Source organism: Salmo trutta, chromosome 1, assembly GCF_901001165.1.
Source record: "Salmo trutta chromosome 1, fSalTru1.1, whole genome shotgun sequence".
Lineage (NCBI taxonomy): Eukaryota > Metazoa > Chordata > Actinopteri > Salmoniformes > Salmonidae > Salmo > Salmo trutta.
Genome location: NC_042957.1, coordinates 28136478 through 28161171, shown reverse-complemented (window position 1 = coordinate 28161171; position 24694 = coordinate 28136478). Strand labels below are relative to the sequence as shown.

At 41.4% G+C, this 24694-nt stretch overlaps 3 protein-coding genes and 1 pseudogene across 4 annotated transcripts; all 4 read left to right on the top strand.

The window, feature by feature from the left end:
• Positions 1-708: 708 nt before the first annotated feature.
• On the top strand, positions 709-11993 carry unc93a (unc-93 homolog A). Of its 2 annotated transcripts, XM_029752024.1 has the most exons (9): positions 709-931; positions 1055-1236; positions 5369-5598; positions 5806-5928; positions 6024-6235; positions 6364-6499; positions 6702-6765; positions 11173-11240; positions 11333-11993. In XM_029752024.1, the coding sequence occupies exons 1-9, from the start codon at positions 842-844 to the stop codon at positions 11611-11613; spliced, it is 1386 nt and encodes a 461-aa protein (XP_029607884.1). In that variant the 5' UTR covers positions 709-841; the 3' UTR covers positions 11614-11993. The 2 variants fall into 2 exon arrangements, with proteins under 2 accessions (XP_029607884.1, XP_029607880.1); XM_029752020.1 differs by lacking the exons at positions 11173-11240; positions 11333-11993 and adding an exon at positions 6926-7812 and having other exon boundaries at positions 711-931; positions 6702-6833.
• Positions 11994-13054: 1061 nt separating this feature from the next.
• On the top strand, positions 13055-17538 carry LOC115193010 (protein unc-93 homolog A-like). The gene is made up of 8 exons (XM_029752015.1): positions 13055-13199; positions 13482-13663; positions 15677-15906; positions 16125-16250; positions 16363-16574; positions 16654-16789; positions 16892-17023; positions 17141-17538. The coding sequence occupies exons 1-8, from the start codon at positions 13125-13127 to the stop codon at positions 17449-17451; spliced, it is 1404 nt and encodes a 467-aa protein (XP_029607875.1). The 5' UTR covers positions 13055-13124; the 3' UTR covers positions 17452-17538.
• A 12-nt stretch (positions 17539-17550) lies between these two features.
• LOC115187604 (protein unc-93 homolog A-like) lies at positions 17551-20443 on the top strand (annotated as a pseudogene).
• A 1549-nt stretch (positions 20444-21992) lies between these two features.
• On the top strand, positions 21993-24586 carry ttll2 (tubulin tyrosine ligase-like family, member 2). Its single transcript, XM_029752007.1, has 2 exons — positions 21993-22095; positions 22563-24586. The coding sequence occupies exon 2, from the start codon at positions 22586-22588 to the stop codon at positions 24398-24400; it is 1815 nt and encodes a 604-aa protein (XP_029607867.1). The 5' UTR covers positions 21993-22095; positions 22563-22585; the 3' UTR covers positions 24401-24586.
• Positions 24587-24694: the final 108 nt, after the last annotated feature.

Genomic DNA, 24694 nt, shown 5'->3' with positions numbered 1-24694 from the left:
CAGCTCAAGAAATAAATCGGCCCGCAGCTGAATCTTCGAAAAAAAGGTGCTATCTAGAACCTAAAAGGGTTATTCAGCTGTCCCCATAGGACAACCCTTTTTGGTTCCAGGTAGAACACATATGGTTCCGTGCTATAGTGTTATAAAAACTATAAGGAAGAGGATTCAATGTCTGTTATTTTACCATAAAAAGCCTTTCCCATAACAGGCAGTAAACCTTTGCACCCTGGTATCTCTTCTGAGTGGAATGCATTACTCACACACTGCGGAACTAAACTGGGTAATTTTCAGTATGCTTGAGAGTGAAACAGAACAAAGTAAACAAAACATATTGACAAATTAATAATTAAGATATAACGGGCAACCTAAATCCAGGAGTTGGGCTCAATCCCAAACATTGGGATTTAAACTGAAACATTGAAGTTCAATTTTCAACTGACCCCAAACCTGTTACCAATAAAACATAGTTGCTAATATGCTAGGACAAAGACTCAGCGGTCATTAGCTTTACTAATGTCTGCCATATCTGATCCAACATGTCTAAACTACTGATACTGACAAAGCGGTGTAGGAAATAGTGAAAATAAAGGAGCTAAGAAAACATCCCATATTGTCCGTTAATGATTGATAAGAATGCCTATTGATAAGAGCACTCCACATATCGAACATTTTATAGACTGGGATGAACTTTGTCCTTTACTCAGCCGGCTTAACTATATCAGCCACAGTGGTTAGCATGACACCTTGCCTTGACATTCCCTGACAACCATCTGGTGAAGTTGTAATCTGGAATATACCTTTCACTTAGAGCCTAAACCTTAAGGTTTTCCAAGTTTCAGACATGATAGACCGAAATATGAAAAATGTTCTGATTGTATCCATTGGATTTTTATCTCTGTTCACAGCATACGGAGGACTTCAGAGTTTACAGGTAGGAAACTCAACATACTATAGATCTTGGATGATTGGTCCAATCGAATTGCTTCAATGAAATTCAACACTTGAATTTCTGGCTCTTGATAATTGATGGCACCATCTCTTTCCTGTGTTACAGAGCAGTCTGAATGCAGAGGACGGGATGGGGGTGACATCTCTCAGTGTCATCTATGCCTCCATCATCCTGTCCTCCATGTTCCTGCCACCCATTCTCATCAAAAACCTGGGCTGCAAATGGACTATTGTTGCCGGCATGGGCTGCTATGTGACCTATTCAATTGGAAACCTCTATCCAGGATGGTAAGGCAAAACTGTCTAAATCCTCTTCAGACCTTTACTGTTACAGCTTACCACAAGCTGTGTTTCTTCTTCATGATTGAAGCATGTACCTCCCTAGCACCCCAATGAGTAAAGTTGGTTTCACGTCTAAAAGTTTATTAGCCACATGCACAGGGTACAGCAGGTGTAAAACAGTATAGTGAAATTCTTACTTGAGAGCTCTTTCCCAACAATACGCTGCTAATAATAATAATAATAATAATAATAATAATAATAATATAGATAATAGAAAATGTAATTAAAAACACACAAGAAGTACAATATAATTTGAAGAAGAACGAGAATGCAAGTACTGTGCCAGTACCTTATTCAATATGCAGGGGTAACGTTTATACATAAAAAGTGACTGGTAGTAAGATATACACTAAGTGTACAAAACATTAGGACTGACCAGGTGAATCCAGGTGAAAGATATGATCCCTTATTGATGTCACTTGTTAAATCCACTTCAATCAGTGTAGATCAGTGGTTCCCAAACTTATTATAGTTCTGTACCCCTTCAAACATTTAACCTCCAGCTGCGTACCCCTCTCTAGAACCAGGGTCAGCGCACTCTCAAATGTGTTTTTTTTGCCATCATTGTAAGCCTGCCACACACAAACTATACGATACATTTATTAAACATAAGAATGAGTGAGAGTTTTTGTCACAACCCGGCTCGTGGGAAGTGACAAAGAGCTCTTACAGGACCAGGGCACAAATAATAATAATCAATAATATTGCTCTTTATTTAACCATCTTACATATAAAACCTTATTTGTTCATCTAAAATTGTGAATAACTCACCACAGGTTAATGAGAAGGGTGTGCTTGCACATAACTCTGCAATGTTGGATTGTATTGGACAGTCTCAGTCTTAAATCATTTTCCACACACAGTCTGTGCCTGTATTTAGTTTTCATGCTAGTGAGGGCCGAGAATCCACTCTCACATAGGTACAATACGTGGTTGCAAAGAGTAACAGTGTCTTAACAGCGCGATTTGCCAAGGCAGGATACTCTGAGCGCAGCCCAATCCAGAAAACTGGCAGTGTACCCAAGTGGCAGTGTACCCAAGTGACGTCGGGAGCAACTGCTTGCACCCGCATTACCATTCCACTATGTCTCCCTGTCATGGCTTTTGCGCCATCAGTACAGATACCAACATGAGCAGCAGCTACGTTTGGCTACATACGGACCGTTAGTGGAATTCCCCCGAGAGAGTAACGGTTAATGTGATTGGATGTTAATTATTTGACTAGGCTACCTGTATTTGACATTGTGTTGTTATTTCGCTGAACACTAGATGGTTTCATTTTATTTTTGGCAGTGAAACGAGGCTACTCAGCCGAGAAGAAAACCTCACCCAAATGTGTAGCCTCGTTGGAAAATATAAATGGACTGTTTGAAAACGTGAAGAAAATTAAATGTGAATCACATTTTTATTTGGCGTACCCCCGACAGCATTGCGCGTACCCCTGTTTAGGAAAACCTGGTGTAGATGAAGGGGAGGAGACAGGTTAAATAAGGATTTTGAAGCCTTGAGACAATTGAGACAAAGATTGTGTATGTGTGCCATTCAGAGGGTGAACGGGCAAGACAAAATATTTAAGTACCTTTGAACGGGGTACGGTAGTAGGTGCCAGGCACACCGGTTTGAGTGTGTCAAGAACTGCAATGCTGCTGGGTTTGTAGTCATGCTCAACAGTTTCCTCAACAGTTTCCACCCAAAGGACATCCAGCCAACTTGACACAACAATGGGAAGTATTGGAGTCAGTATGGGCCAGCATCCCTGTGGAACGCTTTCAATACCTTGTAGACTCCATGCCCCGACGAATTGAGGCTGTTCTGAAGGCAAAAGGGGGTGCAACTCAATATTAGGAAGGTGTTCCTTATGTTTTATACACACAGTGTACATGTAAACAGAGCTGAAAAGTGACCGGTAGCAGGAATATCAAATCAAGTGTTATTGGTCGCATACACATGTTTAGCAGATGTTATTGTGGGTGTAGTGAAATGGTGTTCCTAGCGCCAACAGTGCAGTAATATCTAACAATAGACAACACACACAAATCTAAAAGTAAAAGAATGGAATGAAGAAATATAGAAATATTAGTACTAGTCCGGAGTATGTATGTATGTATGTATGTATGTATGTATGTATGTATGTATGTATGTATGTATGTATGTATGTATGTATGTATGTATGTATGTATATATATAGAGATATATATATCGATGTATGTATGTATATAGAGATATATATATATCGATATATATATATATCTATACACATACATACATACTCCGGACTAGTTGCTTCAATTATATATCCACATAATTTTCCATCCTCATGATGCAGCAAAGTACCCCCACAACATGATGCTGCCACCCCCGTGCTTCACGGTTGGGATGGTGTCCTTCGGCTTGCAAGCTTCCCCCTTTTTCCTAAAAACATAACAATGGTCATTATGGCCAAACAGTTCTATTTTTGTTTCATCAGACCAGAGGACATTTCTCCAAAAAGTACGATCTTTGTCCCCATGTGCAGTTGCAAACCATAGTCTGGCTTTTTTTTATGGCGGTTTTGGAGCAGTGGCTTCTTCCTTGCTGAGCGGCCTTTCAGGTTATGTCGATGTAGGACTCGTTTTACTGTGGATATAGATGCTTTTGTACCTGTTTCCTCCAGCATCTTCACAAGGTCCTTTGCTTTTGTTCTGGGATTGATTTGCACTTTTCACACCAAAGTACGTTCATCTCTAGGAGACAGAACGTGTCTCCTTCCTGAGCGGTATGACGGCTGCGTGGTCCCATGGTGTTTATACTTGCGTACTATTGTTTGTACAGATGAACGTGGTACCTTCAGGCATTTGGAAAAAGCTCCCAAGGATGAACCAGACTTGTGGAGGTGTACAATAGTTTTTTCTGAGTTCTTGGCTGATTTCTTTTGATTTTCCAATGATGTCAAGCAGAGTTTGAAGGTAGGCCTTGAAATACATCCACAGGTACACACCTCCAATTGATTCAAATTATGTCAATTAGCCTATCAGAAGCTTCTAAAGCCATGACATAATGGCACAGTCAACTTAGTGTATGTAAACTGCTGACCCACTGGAATTGTGACACAGTGAATCATAAGTGAAATAATCTGTCTGTAAACAATTGTTGGAAAAATTACTTGTCATGTCCTAACTGACTTGCCAGAACTATAGTTTGTTAACAAGAATCTTGTGGAGTGGTTTAAAAACAATTTTGAATGACTCCAACCTAAGTGTATGTAAACTTCCGACTTCAACTGTATGTACATAAGGCAGCAGCCTCTAAGATGCAGGGATGAGTAACTGGGTGGTAGCCGGCTAGTGACATTGACTATGTTCGGGGCAGGGTGATGGGTGGAGGCGGTTAGTGATAGCTATTTAACAGTCTGATGGCCTTAAGATAGAAGCTGTTTTTCAATTTTCTCTCAGTACTGAGCAAAAACCTAAAAGCAACATGCAACACTTTCAATGATTTTACTGAGTTAGTTCATATAAGCAAATCAGACAATTGAAATAAATAAATTAGGCCCTAATCTATGAATTTCACATGGAATCTTTTATTTCAGCTCATTAAACATCGGACTAACACTTTACATGTTGCGTTTATATTTTTGTTCAGTATAGAAATACTTATGGTAGTATACTAATGGTAATATATACATGTAAACAGGAGTAATAGTGACCAGTAACAAGATAAATAGATAGATACTAATGGTAATGAGTAATGACAATGAATAATCAATGAACAGCAGCATAATGGTCGTAATATATCGATTTTAGAAGCAGCGTAGGAGTGAGGAGGTGTGTGCATGTGGGTATAAGTGTGTGGCGTCAGTAATGAGTGTGTGAGTGAGGGTGAACGTGACTTTGTATTAACTTGTTATTACCAAGTAGAGTTGGGATTATTACTCTAATGTGAGTTGATGAAACAAATCATATGAGAGTAGTGTCCATTGGCAAAGTTGTTTACACACATTGTATGAATCCTATGCTTCCTGGCCTGTCAGTAGAGGTTTAAGCTTACAAACAGTAGGCAGGGTGTCTGATGCTAACCATATCAATCTATCCTCTTTCAGGTATACTCTGATCCCCACCTCTGTGATCCTGGGTATGGGAGGGTCTCCACTCTGGTCTGCCAAGTGTACCCTTCTCACCATCAGCGGGAACCTGCAGGCCCCTAGAGAAAACAAGAAGGCAGCGGATGTTATCAATAAGTACTTTGGCATATTCTTTCTGATATTCCAGTCTTCGGCTGTATGGGGAAACCTCATGTCATCGTTGATATTCGGTTCAGATACAAATATAAGTAAGAAGGAAGTGCACACATACACACACTTACGTACACATGCACACACAGAACAAGTGCAAGTTGTTTGTGAAAGTAGTAACATTTATAAGTTAAAGGCTAAATGTAGGCTAAAGTCAATCATGTGTAGTCTACATTTATGACACTTGTTCTTGCCCAACCATCCTCTATGGTACTACCTGTCATAATATCTTTATGTCCTCCTAGCTAACGTCACCGAGGAAGATCTACAATTTTGTGGTGCAGGTGTGTGTGCTGATATCAATTCAAACACCACGACCAAAAAGCCAGCACAACAATTGGTTTGGACGCTAGTCGGCTGCTATATTGGTAAGAACGTATTATTGTTTCTCAGTGTTGTAGGTTGATGCAAGTGAAATGTTCTGCTGCGACTATGTTCAATCCGTGTAACGGTTGTGTTTCAGGGGTGGGTGTGCTGGCCATGATCATAGTGGCAGTATTTCTGGATAACATAGACAGAGATCAGGCCCGGGAGTTCAGGGGCAACAGGGAACCATTCTGGAGCACCTTCCTGGCCACATTCACACTCCTGAAGGACAAGAGACTCGTCATTCTCATCCCTTTGACCATGTACAGTGGCTTTGAACAGAGTTTCCTCTCCGGTGAATACACAAAGGTGAGATGCCGACAAGACATATGGTTCATACTGTGCCACTAGGAATCCAACGTGGAAGAATTCATAATCAACGTAAGAGTGGATAAAAGTCATGGGTGTGACCTTCCTTTGTTGTGTTTAAATTGCAGAACTATGTGACCTGTGCATTAGGAATCCATTATGTTGGATATGCGATGATATGTTTTGGAGCCGCAAATTCGTTATGTTCCTTTATGTTTGGGAGGTTGGCAGAATACACTGGAAGAGCCCCACTGTTTTGCTTGGGTAAGAAGAGCTTTCCAATAAAGACATTAACATTTTCATTGGTATACAGATGTGGATCTTCATTTTTGCCAGTTTGCTACAGCTGGAACATAATCCTGCAGCAACAGGGCATGTGAATTATTATGTGGATTATAATTTAGATCCTACATCTGCAGAACTCACATGTAAAGTCAAAATCACTCACTACTCACCTCTCTTACAGCTGCGGTGACCAACTTTTCCTGTATCCTGGCTCTGTTGTTCTGGAGGCCTCACCCAGACCAGCTGCCAGTGTTCTTTGTGTTTCCTGCCCTCTGGGGCCTGGCAGATGCTGTGTGGCAGACACAAACCAACTGTGAGTTGAGCTAGCATTTATGTATTACATGTTAGGTACATCAAACATTTTGTCCAGGACTGAGGTAACAAGGGTTTTGTTCTTGTTTGCAGCACTGTACGGGGTTCTCTTCCCCAGACAAAAAGAGGCAGCATTCGCTAACTACCGTATGTGGGAATCCCTGGGATTCGTTATAGCCTTCGCCTACAGTACCTTCATCTGTTTGGACATCAAGCTCTACATCCTCCTGGGAGTTCTGATCCTCTCCATGGTAACCTATTTGTGGGTGGAGTACCAAGAACGCAAGAATCCTACTCTTCCAGTGGAGGAGGGAATATACGACACAGACTTCCCAACAAAGGGAAATCACATCCTCAATCAGACCAGCTTGTAGAGAAGACGTGGATTTGTTATGTACAGTATGTGAGGGAATGACACCCAGTGAGAGAGATCCTGAGATCAACATTCTGCCACTGTCATAAGCCAACCCCAATGGGAGACTTTTCTAGTGTGACAAAATGAGAGGTTTTGTGGATCTCTATAAATGTATTATTCTCACGCTATCTTGACCCTGAATTATGTGTATTCATTTTCTCTGGTTGCACTTTTTATGCAGAATTCCTGTACAATTCAGATTTAAAACGTCAAAAATGTGTATGTTATTTTTGTGTCATGGCTGCTATGTTGAATTCAAATTACATCGTGTTATGCTAAACTGTAACTGAGAGTGGAATACAGTACTGAGTCACTAATGAAGCAGATTACAAACTTGAATCTACCATAGAGTTAAAACGATTTAATAACCAGTTGTTCTGTAGTCCCAAGTCTTTGTGCCAACAATACGAGTGGTAGAGCACAGCAGGGTCATCACGAATAATGAAACTTCCCCTTACATAATTGTTTTTGGCTTACGATGAGACTACTCAGGGTGGCTCTGTGCTTCTTCAACCACAAGCAAATGTTCAATAAAAACCAACTGATTTACCTTTCAGTGAAAGACTTATGGTGTGCTTTGCTTATGATGGTGTCTGGAAATACAAAAGGGAATGAAGGTACAATTACTTCTTGAATCTCTCATTACTGTTATTTTTACAGTGATACATGCTCCTGTATTTATCACTGTATTCATTGTAGGGGTATTTTTTAATACAATTCCAATGAAATGCCCCACTTGGAACATCAAACTGTGACAAGGCACTCATTTTAATTTTATGTCTGATTTACCACATTGCTTTATTAGGGCATAGAGATTATTTAAAAATGGTTTTACAAAACCCACCAATAAAAACTATTGCATCAACTACATGATTCAATTAGTTGCGTATTACAGAACAATTAAGTTCATAAATGACTAATTGACGTATTTCAGGGTCAAAGTGTAGCTACTCTGAGTCAGCATGGGCCAGCATCCCTGTGGAACGCCTTCAATACCTTGTAGAGTCCATGCCCTACCGATATGACGCTTTTCTGAGGGCAAAAGGGGGTGCAACTCAATATTAGGAAGGTGTTCCTTATGTTTTATACACACAGTGTACATGTAAACAGAGCTGAAAAGTGACCGGTAGCAGGAATATCAAATCAAGTGTTATTGGTCGAATACACATGTTTAGCAGATGTTATTGTGGGTGTAGTGAAATGGTGTTCCTAGCTCCAACAGTGCAGTATTATCTAACAATAGACAACACACACAAATCTAAAAGTAAAAGAATGGAATGAAGAAATATTAGTACTAGTCCGGAGTATGTATGTATGTATGTATGTATGTATGTATGTATGTATGTATGTATGTATGTATGTATGTATGTATGTATATATATATACATACATACACACACACACATACATACATACATACATATATATACATACATACATACATACATACATACATACATACATACATACATACATACATACATACATACATACATACATACATACATACATACATACATACACCATTTCAGGAACACCATTTCAATGGTTTGTATAGACATTATGGACAGTATGTGGATAGAATATGTAGTATAACTGAAGAATACGTGGATATAATAGTATATGTACAGCAATAGTTAAATAGGATGGCCTTGACTAGAATACAGTACATACATATGAAGTGGAACAGTATGTAAACATTATTAAAGTGACCAGTGTTCCATGTCTACAGTTGAAGTATGAAGTTTACATACACCTTAGCCAAATACATTTAAAAACTCAGTTTTTCACAATTCCTGACATTTAATCTTATTACAAATTCCCTGTCTTAGGTCAATTAGGATCACCACTTTATTTTAAGAATGTGAAATGTCAGAATAATTGTAGAGAGAATGATTTATTTCAGCTTTTTTTCTTTCATCACATTCCCAGTGGGTCAGAAGTTAACATACACTCAATTAGTATTTGGTAGCATTGTCTTTAAATTGTTTAACTTGGGTCAAACGTTTCGGGTAGCCTTCCACAAGCTTCCCACAATAAGTTGGGTGAATTTTGGCCCATTCCTCCTGACAGAGCTGGTGTAACTGAGTCAGGTTTGTAGGCCTCCTTGCTCACACACGCTTTTTCAGTTCTGCCCACAAATGTTCTATGGGATTGAGGTCAGGGCTTTGTGATGACCACTCCAATACCTTGACTTTGTTGTCCTTAAGCCATTTTGCCACAACTTCGGAAGTATGCTTGGGGTCATTGTCCATTTAGAAGACCCATTTGCGACCAAGCTTTAACTTCCTGACTGATGTCTTGAGATGTTGCTTCAATATATATCCACATAATTTTCCATCCTCATGATGCCATCTATTTTGTGATGTGCACCAGTCCCTCCTGCAGCAAAGTACCCCCACAACATGATGCTGCCACCCCCGTGCTTCACGGTTGGGATGGTGTTCTTCGGCTTGCAAGCTTCTCCCTTCTTCCTCCAAACATAACAATGATCATTATGGCCAAACAGTTCTATTTTTGTTTCATCAGAACAGAGGACATTTCTCCAAAAAGTACGATCTTTGTCCCCATGTGCAGTTGGAAACCGTAGTCTGGCTTTTTTTTATGGCGGTTTTGGAGCAGTGGCTTCTTCCTTGCTGAGCGGCCTTTCAGGTTATGTCGATGTAGGACTCGTTTTACTGTGGATATACATACTTTGTACCGGTTTCCTCCAGCATCTTCACAAGGTCCTTTGCTTTTGTTCTGGGATTGATTGCACTTTTCACACCAAAGTACGTTCTTCTCTAAGAGACAGAACGCGTCTCCCTCCTGAGAGGTATGACGGCTACGTGGTCCCATGGTGTTTATACTTGCGTACTATTGTTTGTACAGATGAACGTGGTACCTTCAGGCATTTGGAAAAAGCTCCCAAGGATGAACCGGACTTGTGGAGGTGTACAATTGTTTTTTCTGAGTTCTTGGCTGATTTCTTTAGATTTTCCAATGATGTCAAGCAGAGTTTGAAGGTAGGCCTTGAAATACATCCACAGGTACACACCTCCAATTGATTCAAATTATGTCAATTAGCCTATCAGAAGCTTCTAAAGCCATGACATAATTTTCTGGATTTTTCCAAACTGTTTAACGGCACAGTTAACTTAGTGTTGACACGTCCTGGCCAGTATAAGGGTTAATTGGTATTGTAATTTGGTCAGGACGTGGCAGAGGGTATTTGTTTTATGTGGTTCAGGGTGGTGTTTTTGGGAAAAGGGCGTTTGATTTAGTATTTCTGGGTTTTTTGGTTTATGATCTATGTTTAGGTAATTCTATGTCTAGTCTAGGTAGTCTGTGTTTCTATGGTTGATTTATTGGGGTTGGGACTCTCAATTGAAGGCAGGTGTTTTCTCTTTGCCTTTGATTGAGAGTCCCATATATTAGGGTGTGTTTGTGTTTGGGATTTGTGGGAGATTGTTTTTGCATTGCGTGTTTTGTTAGCCTGCAACACTGTCATTTGTCGTGCTTATTGTTTTCTTGTTTTTCCGTGGTCAACGTTTGTTAATAAATTAAGAAAATGAACACCAACTCTGCTGCATATTGGTCCACCTTTTCGGATGACGATTTCGCTATATCGTCCTCCGACGAAGAAAGCCGTGACAAGTGTATATAAACTGCTGACCCACTGGAATTGTGACACAGTGAATCATAAGTGAAATAATCTGTCTGTAAACAATTGTTGGAAAAATTACTTGTCATGTCCTAACTGACTTGCCAGAACTATAGTTTGTTAACAAAAACTTGTGGGGGGGTTTAAAAACAATTTTGAATGACTCCAACCTAAGTGTATGTAAACGTCCGACTTCAACTGTATGTACATAAGGCAGCAGCCTCTAAGATGCAGGGATGAGTAACTGGGTGGTAGCCGGCTAGTGACATTGACTATGTTCAGGCCAGTGTTCTTTGTGTTTCCTGCCCTCTGGGGCCTGGCAGATGCTGTGTGGCAGACACAAACCAACTGTGAGTTGAGCTAGCATTTATGTATTACATGTTAGGTACATCAAACATTTTGTCCAGGACTGAGGTAACAAGGGTTTTGTTCTTGTTTGCAGCACTGTACGGGGTTCTCTTCCCCAGACAAAAAGAGGCAGCATTCGCTAACTACCGTATGTGGGAATCCCTGGGATTCGTTATAGCCTTCGCCTACAGTACCTTCATCTGTTTGGACATCAAGCTCTACATCCTCCTGGGAGTTCTGATCCTCTCCATGGTAACCTATTTGTGGGTGGAGTACCAAGAACGCAAGAATCCTACTCTTCCAGTGGAGGAGGGAATATACGACACAGACTTCCCAACAAAGGGAAATCACATCCTCAATCAGACCAGCTTGTAGAGAAGACGTGGATTTGTTATGTACAGTATGTGAGGGAATGACACCCAGTGAGAGAGATCCTGAGATCAACATTCTGCCACTGTCATAAGCCAACCCCAATGGGAGACTTTTCTAGTGTGACAAAATGAGAGGTTTTGTGGATCTCTATAAATGTATTATTCTCACGCTATCTTGACCCTGAATTATGTGTATTCATTTTCTCTGGTTGCACTTTTTATGCAGAATTCCTGTACAATTCAGATTTAAAACGTCAAAAATGTGTATGTTATTTTTGTGTCATGGCTGCTATGTTGAATTCAAATGACATCGTGTTATGCTAAACTGTAACTGAGAGTGGAATACAGTACTGAGTCACTAATGAAGCAGATTACAAACTTGAATCTACCATAGAGTTAAAACGATTTAATAACCAGTTGTTCTGTAGTCTCAAGTCTTTGTGCCAACAATACGAGTGGTAGAGCACAGCAGGGTCATCACGAATAATGAAACTTCCCCTTACATAATTGTTTTTGGCTTACGATGAGACTACTCAGGGTGGCTCTGTGCTTCTTCAACCACAAGCAAATGTTCAATATGAAGGTATGGAATGAAGGTACAATTACTTCTTGAATCTCTCATTACTGTTATTTTTACAGTGATACATGCTCCTGTATTTATCACTGTATTCATTGTAGGGGTATTTTTTAATACAATTCCAATGAAATGCCCCACTTGGAACATCAAACTGTGACAAGGCACTCATTTTAATCTTATGTCTGATTTACCACATTGCTTTATTAGGGCATAGAGATTATTTAAAAATGGTTTTACAAAACCCACCAATAAAAACTATTGCATCAACTACATGATTCAATTAGTTGCGTATTACAGAACAATTAAGTTCCATAAATTACTAATTGACGTATTTCAAGGCCAAAGTGTAGCTAGTCTGGATTACTGCAACTCGCTGTTGGCGGGGCTCCCTGCCTGTGCCATTAAACCCCTACAACTCATCCAGAACGCCGCAGCCCGTCTGGTGTTCAACCTTCCCAAGTTCTCTCACGTCACCCCGCTCCTCCACTGGCTTCCAGTTGAAGCTCGCATCTGCTACAAGACCATGGTGCTTGCCTACGGAGCTGTGAGGGGAACGGTACCTCCGTACCTTCAGGCTCTGATCAGTCCCTACACCCAAAGAAGGGCACTGCGTTCATCCACCTCTGGCCTGCTCGCCTCCCTACCTCTGCGGAAGCACAGTTCCCGCTCAGCCCAGTCAAAACTGTTCGCTGCTCTGGCACCCCAAGCTCCCCCCCCCCCCCTAAAAAAAAGATATAGATGTACTTTTGTAAAGTGGTTGTTCCACTGGATATCATAAGGTGAAAGCACCAATTTGTAAGTCGCTCTGGATAAGAAATGACGTAAATGTACTCTGAGCTTATATTAGATTGCACATCATGAACTGCTGTATTGACCTCTGACTCACAACCACTGTTGAATATAGACAAGCATAACCATAGAGACAAATGGGCTGAAGTATGAAAAACGTCCTGGTTGTATCCTTTGGATTCTTACTGTTGTTTACTGCAACTGGAAGCCTTCTGAATCTACAGGTAAGAATTGGTAGAATTACACTGAGGCATGCATATACGCTAAACCAGATCATTATTTGAGCAATATCTGTTATTTTATTAGTATGGTAGGAATCTCTAATTTGTTATTGTTTATGACATTCACTTATATAGACAATGTCTTCAAGTGCATTTTAAAGCTTTATATGTTAAACAAATAGGCCTATCCCAGTCAATGTCATAACTATTACTGGGGTTTCCATAACTGTTCATAAAAGCTGAATGAGTAGACTTTGTTCCATGTCTTTTACTACTACGTTACAGAGCAGTTTGAACACTGAAGAAGGAGTAGGTGTGGCCTCAGCAAGTGTGCAGTTTGCCTCCATCATTCTGTCCTCCATGTTTGTTGCCCCCTTGGTTATAAAATACCTGGGCTGCAAATGGACCATTGTTGCTGCGATGGGATGCAATGTTGTGTACACAGTTGGAAACTTCTATCCAGGATGGTAAAGCTATTACTGAAGAATATGTAATAATATGTTATGATGTGGCTTCGTGACAAAATGTCCACACCTACACATTCCTAGCTTGTTACAAAATTATAGGCTCTTGGCTTATAATAAAACCTGATAACAAGATATGTTACTAGAGCTACATGACAACACAACAAGACAACTAAGCTCAGCAGTCATCTTTAGAGAGACAGTGCTGAGATTTATTGAACAGATAAGAGAAATGGTTACTGACAAAACATATAGTACATTGTGAAAAGTTTTAGAACACCTACTCATTCAAAAGGTTTTTCTTTATTTTTACTATTTTCTACATTGGAAATTAATAGTGAAGACATCAAAACTATGAAATAACACATATGGAATCATGTAGTAAGCAAAAAAATGTTAAACAAATCAAAATATATTTGAGATTCTTCAAAGTAGCCACCCTTTGCGTGGTTGACAGCTTTGCACACTCTTGGCATTCTCTCAACCAGCTTCACCTGGAATGCTTTTCCAACAGTCTTGAAGGAGTTGCCACCTATGCTGAGCACTTGTTGGCTGCTTTTCCTTCACTTTGCGGTCCAACTCATCCCAAACCATCTCAATTGGGTTGAGGTCAGGTGATTGTGGAGGCCAGGTCTTCTGATGCAGCACTCCATCACTCTCCTTCTTGGTCAAATAGCCCTTACACAGCCTGGAGGTGTGTTGGGTCATTGTCCTGTTGAAAAACAAATTATAGTCCCCCTAAGCACAAACCAGATGGGATGGTGTATCGCTGCAGAATGCTGTGGTAGCCATGCTGGTTAAGTGTGCCTTGAATTCAAAAATAAATCGCAGACAGTGTCACCAGGAGAGCACCCCCACATCATTACACCTTCTCCTCCATGCTTCACGGTGGGAACCACACATGGGGAGATTATCCGTTCACTTACTGTGTCTCATAAAGACACGCCGGTTGGAACCAAAAATCGCAAATTTGGACTCATCAGACCAAACAACAGATTTCCACCAGTCTAATGTTCATTGCTCGTGTTTCTTGGCCCAAGCAAGTGTCTTCTTATTGGTGTTTTTTAGTAGTGGTTTCTATGCAGCAATTCGACCATAAAGGCTTGATTCACACAGTCTCCTCTGAAGAGTTGATGTTGAGATGTGTCTGTTACTTGAACTCTGTGAAGCATTTAGTTGGGCTGCAATGTCTGAGGCTGGTAACTCTAATGAACTTATCCTTTGCAGCAGAGGTAACTTTGGGGCTTCCATTCCTCTGGCGGTCCTCATGAGAGCCAGTTTCATCATAGCGCTTGATGGTATTTGCATCTGCACTTGAAGAATCTTTCAAAGTTCTTGACATTTTCTGGATTGACTGGCCTTCATGTCCTAAAGTAATGATGGACTGTTGTTTCTCTTTGCTTATTTGAGCTGTTTTTGCCATAATATGGACTTGGTCTTTTACCAAATAGGGCTATCTTCTGTATACCACCCCTACCTTGTTACAACACAACTGATTGACTCAAACGCATTAAGGAAAGAAATTTCACAAATGAACTTTAAACAAGGCACACTTGTTAATTGAAATGCATTCCAGGTGACTACCTCATGAAGCTGGTTGAGAGAATGCCAACAGTGTGCAAAGCTGTCATCAAGGCAAAGGGTGGCTACTTTGAAGAATCTAAAATATATTTTGATTTGTTTATCACTTTTTTGGTTACTACATGATTCCATGTGTGTTATTTCATAGTTTTGCTGTCTTCACTATTATTCTACAATGTAGAAAATAGTAAAAATACAGAAAAACCCTTGAATGAGTAGGTGTGTCCAAACGTTTGACTGGTACTGTACTTACAAATAAATATCACTAACGCCCACATAGTAAATCATGTAAAGGTTAATCTGAAATGCCTTAGTGTCCATTGCGTGACCCTAAACTGAAATTCCCATGCACCCCAATAGGACACACAACCCCTCTATCTAGTCTACTGATTGCTCACTGTACTGTATTATACTGTGCTGCCTTGTCTCTCTTAGGGAAACCCTGCTCCCTACTTCAATAATCCTTGGATTAGGGGAATCTCCTTTATGGTCAGCTACAAGCACCTATCTTACCATAAATGGTAGAATACAAGCGGAGAAGGACAAAAAGAAGAACCAAGATGTGATAAACCAGTACTTTGGGATCTTGTTTTTGTTGTACCAGTCTTCAGCAGTCTGGGGAAATCTAATGTCTTCCATTGTCTTCGGGCAAGACTCAACCTCAGGTCAGTGTGACAATAATGGATTTCCACTGTAAAGAGGCGAAACGTGGCATGGCATACCTTATCTACAAAGCTACATCTTGTATGTAATTCACAATATTGACTCATTTACACTATCGACTCATACATTCTATGTTGCATTGAAATGCTGTGTCAGTGAGTTGTGCCTTTTCTCGCTACAAATTGTGCTTCATTGTGTTTACTACTGTATTTCTCTCCAGTCAACATCAGTGAGAGTGATCTACAGTTCTGTGGAGTGGGTAGCTGTGGCAACATCAGCGAGGCCCCAGGCAACTCCACCAGACCACCGGAGAGATTAGTGCACACTCTGATGGGCTGCTATGTGGGTGAGCCTACTTCCCAATGACAGCAGTATATCAGCTAAACGACTTACGATAGCCAAGCCAACATAGTGTTTCATAATGCAGTTTTAATGAAGTTGTGTCTTGGTTTTTGCAGGTGTGGGTGTGCTGGCCATGCTCTTAGTGGCTGTGTTTCTGGATAACATTGACCGAGATATGACACTTGAGTTTAGAGGTAACAAGGAGCCATTCTGCAGCACTTTCTTGGCCACGTTTAAACAGCTAAACGATAGGCGACAGGTGTTTTTGATCCCAGTCACTGCCTACATTGGTCTGGAGTTGGGTTTTCTCAACGGGGAGTACACCAAGGTACGGAACGTCTAATAACAATCCGATATTCTTTATAGATACTGTAGGGTACTGAAGTGATTCTGTTGACTTCTCGTAGGAATATGTGACCTGTGCTTTGGGACTACATTTTGTTGGATATGTGATGATTTGCTTTGGTGCCACAAGTTCCCTGTTTTCCTACGCGTTTGGGCGTCTGTCACAATATTCTGGACGGGCAGCTCTTTTCTCTTTGGGTAAGACTCAAGTTATATTTTAGTGAGCTCTCTCTCTCGAACAATATCAATACTATAAGACTCATCACTGGCCATATAAATACTGTGATATTCCTCTGGCAGCCACAACCACCCAGTTTACCTGTATCCTGGCTCTGTTGTTCTGGAAGCCTCACCCAGACCAGCTGCCAGTGTTCTTTGTGTTTCCTGCCCTCTGGGGCCTGGCAGATGCTGTGTGGCAGACACAAACCAATGGTGAGTTAGTTACAGTATTTTTGCATTCAGATCCTTCCATAGAAACATAACACATTACAAGCAAGGCACAATGAATTATTTGAGCTTGATTCAATTGTCTCTTTATATATTTTTCAGCACTCTATGGTGTTCTCTTCCATGACCAGAAGGAAGCAGCATTTGCCAACTATCGCCTATGGGAGGCTGTGGGATATGTAATAGCGTTCGCTTGTAGCCGTTTTCTCTGTGTGAATACCAAGCTCTACATCCTTATGGGAGTTCTGCTGCTCTCAGTGGCACTTTGTTTTTCAGTGGAATATGGTGAATACATTAGCCCTACACCAAGTGAGGAGAACACTATCGATACGAAACTGGAGATAAAGAGCACAGAACTCAATGAGGATAATCATACAGACAGTGATAAAACATTGAGAATATTGTCTCCATGACAACAGCATTGTCAAATGTACTTGGCCACACTATGGCTATCAGCATATGTGAGATGCTTTTTACAATAAAAATGATGTGAAACCCCATTCATAATATCCATGAAGTTTAATAAGAAACTTACTGTACTTAGGTAACTCATTAAATCCATAATTTATTACTGAGCAGATATTTAAGGTTAGCACTGGGCTGTAAGTATATGTCTGTTCCAGTCCAAAGGATCGATCTTCAAGTGTCTGCAAATGTGTCTGGATATAGAGGATTTCATAGATTCTTAGTGTTTTTGTCATTAACTGATCCTTCGTTTTTGAGGAAAACGGGAAGAAATATGAAAAACGTATGTGTTGTTTCTTGTGGATTACTGCTGATGTTCACAGCAACTGGAAGTCTCTAGAGCCTGCAGGTAAACATCCCATAACCAATTATATCATATGTCAGAGTCTTTGAAGGTGGTTAGTCAGTAGCACATCTGGAACTACTGAGACAAACCTATACCAATAGGTTGTTTTTTTAATCATAGGATTGCATTTAAAGTAAATATATTCTGTTAGTAAATCCCAAATGATGTTATATTTTTCAGAATAGTTTGAACTCTGAGGGGATGGGAGTTGCGTCAGTCAGCATTGCCTATTCGTGCATTATCTTGTCCTCTGTTTCTCACACCAAGCCTTATACGATACTTGGGCTGCAAATAGACTATTGTTGCAGCTATGTGATCTATACAGTTTGAACCTTCTTTCCAGAATGGTATGATGATATTGCCCTCAGTGAGCCCAGTCATACAGTATGTCAATTCAATCTAACAAAGACTGTAAAGAGCTTTATTTTGCAAAGAGCAGCTGCTTACTGAGCTGTTTTCTTTCAGGGCGAGCCTGAGCCCAGTCTCAGTGATCATTCGTTTGGGAGGATCTCCACTGTGGTCTGCTGCCAGTACATATCTCACCACTACAGGCAACCTGTAGGCAGACGACAAAACAAAAAGTCAGGATGTAGTCAATCACTACTTTGGGATATATTTCCTCTTGTACCAGTTGTCTTCTGTATGGGGAAATCTGATGTCATCCCTTATATTTGGCCAAGATACAAGCACAGATAACTAAACCTTTTAACTACCTGTGCAGTGTTCATAAATGTTATATGGCTTACCATAAAACTGCAGACAAATAGATGAATTATCAACTTTCCATAAAGAGATTGTTATGCACGCTTCTTGGAGGGAACACAACACCCTGCTACACTCAACTTCCCGTGGAGTGAAAGAGGTACGGGACTGCAGGTGGAGTGAAAGAGGTACGGCACTGCAGGTGGAGTGAAAGAGGTACGGGACTGCAGGTGGAGTGAAAGAGGTACGGGACTGCAGGTGGAGTGAAAGAGGTACGGCACTGCAGGTGGAGTGAAAGAGGTACGGCACTGCAGGTGGAGTGAAAGAGGTACGGGACTGCAGGTGGAGTGAAAGAGGTACGGGACTGCAGGTGGAGTGAAAGAGGTACGGCCATGCAGGTGGAGTGAAAGAGGTACGGGACTGCAGGTGGAGTGAAAGAGGTACGGGACTGCAGGTGGAGTGAAAGAGGTACGGGACTGCAGGTGGAGTGAAAGAGGTACGGGACTGCAGGTGGAGTGAAAGAGGTACGGGACTGCAGGTGGAGTGAAAGAGGTACGGGACTGCAGGTGGAGTGAAAGAGGTACGGGACTGCAGGTGGAGTGAAAGAGGTACGGGACTGCAGGTGGAGTGAAAGAGGTACGGGACTGCAGGTGGAGTGAAAGAGGTACGGGACTGTAGGTGTGAGTAAGGATGACAGACAGAATTTGACCGTTAACAGGGAATTTATTCCTTCACACGGTAATGTTGGGAAAAGGGGCCTGGACAGAACCAAAGCAAAGAAAGTAAAAGTTAAAGTGCCCCTTCTACCTTACCTACCCACAACTTACCTAACTAGCACCAGCTGGCACACTAACCAAAATACAGGGGGATGGTCCACCCAGGTCTTACCTAGTGTGCATAGACAGAGTACATACTATGGGTATATGTATGCCCGCAGGCCTCTTGCCTAAGCACTCCCAAGGTGCCATCCCCTTCCCCCCTGGGAACAAATGAAACAGAATAATACAAACGTAAGTAGACAATTCCAATAATCATAAACACTGCGTCCTATTGGCACACACATACCTCAGAAGCAGCGGCTACAAAATACTTAACAAAACCTGTCTCTGAGCAACAACCAACACAGAACATACCAATAAGCTCTGTCTGAGCAACAAACAATACTGGGGCATACACAGAAGCTCTTTCACTGAGCAAAGGAACACTGGCTTTTACACAGCTGGAGAAGGAGTCTGTAATTGCAGACAGCTGTATCCCCTGGCGAGAGGGCGGGGTCAGCGCCAATCTGCAATGGGGCCGACCAATCAGCTGCTTGGGGGAATCCAGGAAGCCATTTCCTGAAATACATACACATACATACAAACCCACAACAACACAGAAACCGGGGAACGTAACAGAGATTCAGCTTCATATCATTTCTTATTGTGTCTCACAGACATGTGACCTGTCTCTCTCTCCTTACAGTGAATGTAACTCAAGGTGAAGCTCAGCTCTGTGGAGTGTCCAGTACTGGAAGCTCTAGTGCAGTAATTATAAACTCCACCAGACCTGATGACAAGTCTGTGAACACTGTCGGGCTGCTGCCTATGTGAGCTGCCCTGTAAAAATGTAAACCGTACATACAGACATTACATCATAGGAGGACATACCTTATGTTCACCACACTGTAACCGTATCAATCATATGTCAATCACTGAAAAAATCCCCTCCTCTCGCGCTATACAAACATCACAGCAGAAATATCTACTGTATATTCTGCTGGTGTTAACCTTCTGGCAATGATTCTGGTGGCTGCATTCCTGGATAACATAGACAGCAAAAATAAACTGGACTCTAAGGGCAACAAAGAGCCCTTATGTACTGTTTGTCTTGACACGTTCAAACAACTTTGAGATAAGAGACAAGTTCTTCTCATCCTTTTGACCTCATACATTGATCTGGAGGTGGATTTCCTTACTGCGGACTACACCAGTGTAAGTTACTACGCACATTTACGAAACACAATCCTTAAAGCTAACAATAGTAATTAAAACATATTTTAAAATCACTAAAACTAAGACATTTGTTTTGTTCAGGAAAAACCCTGTATCTGACCACATTATGTCACTTTTTTTTTAGAGTTAAGTCACATGTGCTTTGGGGGATACATTTTGTTGGCTTTGTAATGATTTGCTTTGGTGGCACAACTTACTTTTTGGGAAGCTGTCACAATACATTGGAAGAGAAGCATTATTTCATTTGGTAAGGGGGACAATGTAAACACCAGATGATACATTTTAACATATCAACAATCACTTTGATTATCCACTTCTACTTACGGTATTAGTGTAACTCTCTTCCAGCTTCAGTGACACGCAGCCCTTATCCTGACTCTGTTGTTCTGGAGGCCTCACGCAGACCAGCTGCCTGTGTTATTTGTGTTTCCTGCTGTCTGGGGCAATGCAGATGCTGTATGGCAGACACAAATCAAGGGTGAGTTACCCTTTTCCTGTAGTCATGATTGCCTGACCTTTATTAATGTGCGACCAACTTGGTATTGAATCCAGGTCACCAGCATGCCTCAAGACTTAGCTCTATGAGCTAAAAAACTGTGCTGTGCATTTATTCTGGAAGCTAACAGTTTTCAGACAAGGTTACTGACTTGTCCGTAGTTCACTGAGCCACCGATGTTATAACTTTTACCGGCTGTTCAGATGGAACAAAAAATGTAAGATTTCTTTCAATTTTTCAGCATTTTATGGAGTTCTTTTTTTATGACCAGAAGGAGGTAGCATTTGCTAACTATCGACTATGGGAGTCAGTGGGATTTGTAGTGTTTTATGCGCTCAGCAACTTCATCTCTGGAAATCAAGCTCTACATCCTGGCTGGAGTTCTACTTGTGGCAGTTGTACTCTATGGTGGGGTGGAATTCAAACAGAAGAAATTCTAAGTCCAAACCATAGAGGGATTTAACATTGACCTGACCACAGAAACTGTAGTAGAAGTCTACAAATCTTGACTGTGTTAAATAGACAATGTGGAATACAGCTCTCATGTAAATAGATATGTATGGTGTGTATATTACGAGAGATATACATACCATTTTTTGTGTGTAAAATATAGGTTATATGTGTAGCGGTAGTGGGGTCAACATGGTTCTTTTAACATGGTTTAAATATTGTATTATTGTCTGTCAACTGATGTTACCCTCTACCAAAGTATTTCGGTATGAATGTGGGTAGAAAAAACAACAACTTGAACTTCATGTATTCAGTATTCACCAGTAAAAGTGGAAGTGGGAAAAACTTTTTTTCGGTAAAAATCGTTGAGGCTATGTCTTCAAATGTCGGCTAATTGACTTCAAATATATCGATTGTTACTGTAGGCTACATTGAATCTGAAAAAGTGACCTCCACCCGTCCTGCTCGAACCACATGATAGGCTACACTATCTTTCGCGCGGCAGTGGGTTCTCCTAGCAACACGGATGACCGGCAGGCGTGAAGGTCTTAATAACACCCGCAGAACTGAAGAAAGCTCGGGACCGAAGAGATCTCTCATCAAGGTAGGTAGAATGTAAATACGATATTGGGCAATTTCAGTGAGATGTGTGACGGTAATCGAGGTTCATTAATCATATGTTGAATTCTAAAAGCCCATGTGTGAAGCCTGCTAGCCTGGTTGGTTGCCACTGCCAGTCTGTTTAGCTATTGTCGCCTATTGGCGCATGACACGTAGTAGGAGTGGAATGTTATAGAGAATGGTACCCAGCACAGATTACAAAGAGTTGGATGTTACCCAGACTAGAAGCCTACAGCCTAGGTTTGACTGCATAGGAACAAAATTATTTGAATTGCAATGATTGTTTTCAATTAAAATGTATTCACAAATATCTTACAAGCAAAGAGCAATTTCTAAGAAATCATTTTGCTAGGACTGTAAGGCAACAGTTTACCTTCCAAGTTAGGAATAAACTGTGACTCATTTTGTACCCTCATCAATATAATGATACTGTTGTTTTTTTTATTGAAGGATCAGACTGTTGCTTACCTGGTATGGCCGCAGGGGTGTGTGGCCCCGCACCCCTGGTGTTCCGGCTACACGAGGGAGCCCCAGAGCTGGTGAGAGAGGTGCTGCTGGAGAGAGGCTGGGAGGAGTATGACGAGCAGGGGCAGGAGGAGGGAGACTGGAACCTCTACTGGCGCACCTCAGCCTTCCACAACTCAGACTATGAGAATATACTGCCATGGCAGAGACTCAACCATCACCCCAAGACTGTGGGCATCACCCGCAAGGATTGCCTGGCCAGAAACCTGAAGAGAATGAGAGGGACGTTCGGCTCGGGTCTTTACAACTTCAGCCCGACAACTTTCATCCTCCCCAATGATTACACCAGGTTTCTGGCAGAGTACACCAAGCATCGCCTGAAGAACGGAGGCAGGTCGGGGTATTGGATCTGCAAGCCAGTGGATCTATCGAGAGGCAGGGGCATCTTTATCTTTGAGGACATCAGAGACTTGGTGTATGACTCCTCAGTGATCGTTCAGAGATACATCAGCAATCCTCTCCTCATCTCAGGGTATAAATTTGACCTTCGGATCTATGTTTGTGTGAAAAGTTTTCAGCCCCTCACTATCTACATGCATCAGGAGGGATTGGTACGCTTTGCGACTGAGAAATACAATTTGACATCTTTGGACAACATTTATTCTCACCTGACCAACACGAGCATTAATAAGTTTAGCCCCTTCTACACAACAGACAAAGAGAGAGTGGGACAAGGATGTAAGTGGACTATGAGTAAATTCCGCTGCTTTCTTCATAGCCAAGGTATCAATGAACTGTTCCTCTGGCAAAAGATCAACAACATTGTCACACTAACTTTGCTCACCATAGCCCCTTCCGTACCTTCCAGTCCCAACAGTGTTGAGCTCTTTGGGTTTGACATCCTAATTGATGCCAAATATAAGCCATGGCTACTAGAGGTTAACTACAGCCCTGCTCTCACCATCGATTGCCAAGTAGACGTGACAGTCAAGAAAGTACTTCTCAATGACCTGGTTGATCTGATGAACTACAAGTCCATGGACAGTGTTAGACAGAGAGGATATCTCAAACAGAAGTACAAACGCCCCTGCTATCTAGGCAGCCAGTCTCTGCAGTCCCCAGTGCTGTTGCTCCCCAAGTCTATGTGTGAGCACCACCCAGCAAACAAGAAAAGTCACAGCATCCACTCTACGTTTTCTGACAGTATGAGATACTTTCCATCAGTTGAGATGAACCGGATCCGCTCTGCAAGGAATTCCATAAGCAACACCAAGGGCTCGGCTCTGAATCCGATACTCATCCCACATTCAAAGACTGCAGCTGTAACTGGAAACAGAAAGACACATCCAGTGCTCTCACAGATGACAGAGGCCATCCAGTGGTCTGAGGTTACAGACATAGAGTCAGAGTTTGATGACAGAAACCTGTCAACACTTGTTAGCCCGTGGCAGGCCTCAAGGCAACCAGCCGGGGGCTGCTGTAAGCTACCTGCCATTCACATTCAAAAGTACAAGACTCCTAAATTCCCATGGGACCCTAAAAGCCAAGATAAGAGCACCCCACCACTCCGTGTGGGAGACTTCATACTGACGTTTCCTTTTAATGAGGTCACACTGAAGGCGTCGTGGGACAAGCTCAACGTTAAGACTGCAGTCCACGAGGTTCACAAGCTCATCAGCCAGCTAGCATCAGGTTGTAGCCACAAACAGAAGAGAGGGAGGGACAATGAGTTGGATAGATGCAAAGAGAAAAAGGATTTCGGGTATTTGTTTTGGGGACCTACGAACCCTCCTCTGCTTAGTGAGTGCCACTTGTCAAACTAACTGAGCAAATGAACATTTTTGGAATTAAGCTTTTGGAATAATTTATTATTAGCACAGCCTAAACATTAATGTGTAAAAACACACAAGTATACAGTATCAACACACATTATATGGAAAAGCAACCTTGTAATTTGTCCACAGTTAAACAAAAATGTAATATTTTGTATCTATACTGAACAAAAATACAAACGCAACATGCAACAATTTCAAAGATTTTACTGAGTTACATACATATAAGGAAATCAGTCAGTTTAAATAAATTCATTAGTCCCTAATCTATGGATTTCACATGAC

What these genes read in the sequence shown, in the direction of transcription:
- ttll2 (XM_029752007.1), top strand. Translation starts at nt 22,586, where the DNA reads ATGGCCGCAGGGGTGTGTGGCCCCGCACCCCTGGTGTTCCGGCTACAC.
- unc93a (XM_029752024.1), top strand. Translation starts at nt 842, where the DNA reads ATGATAGACCGAAATATGAAAAATGTTCTGATTGTATCCATTGGATTT. An exon ending in GGAAACCTCTATCCAGGATG is followed by an intron (nt 1,237 to 5,368) that starts GTAAGGCAAAAC and finishes ATCCTCTTTCAG; the next exon opens with GTATACTCTGATCCCCACCT. An exon ending in GTGGCAGACACAAACCAACT is followed by an intron (nt 11,241 to 11,332) that starts GTGAGTTGAGCT and finishes TCTTGTTTGCAG; the next exon opens with CACTGTACGGGGTTCTCTTC.
- LOC115193010 (XM_029752015.1), top strand. Translation starts at nt 13,125, where the DNA reads ATGAAAAACGTCCTGGTTGTATCCTTTGGATTCTTACTGTTGTTTACT. An exon ending in GGCAGCTCTTTTCTCTTTGG is followed by an intron (nt 16,790 to 16,891) that starts GTAAGACTCAAG and finishes TTCCTCTGGCAG; the next exon opens with CCACAACCACCCAGTTTACC. An exon ending in GTGGCAGACACAAACCAATG is followed by an intron (nt 17,024 to 17,140) that starts GTGAGTTAGTTA and finishes TATATTTTTCAG; the next exon opens with CACTCTATGGTGTTCTCTTC.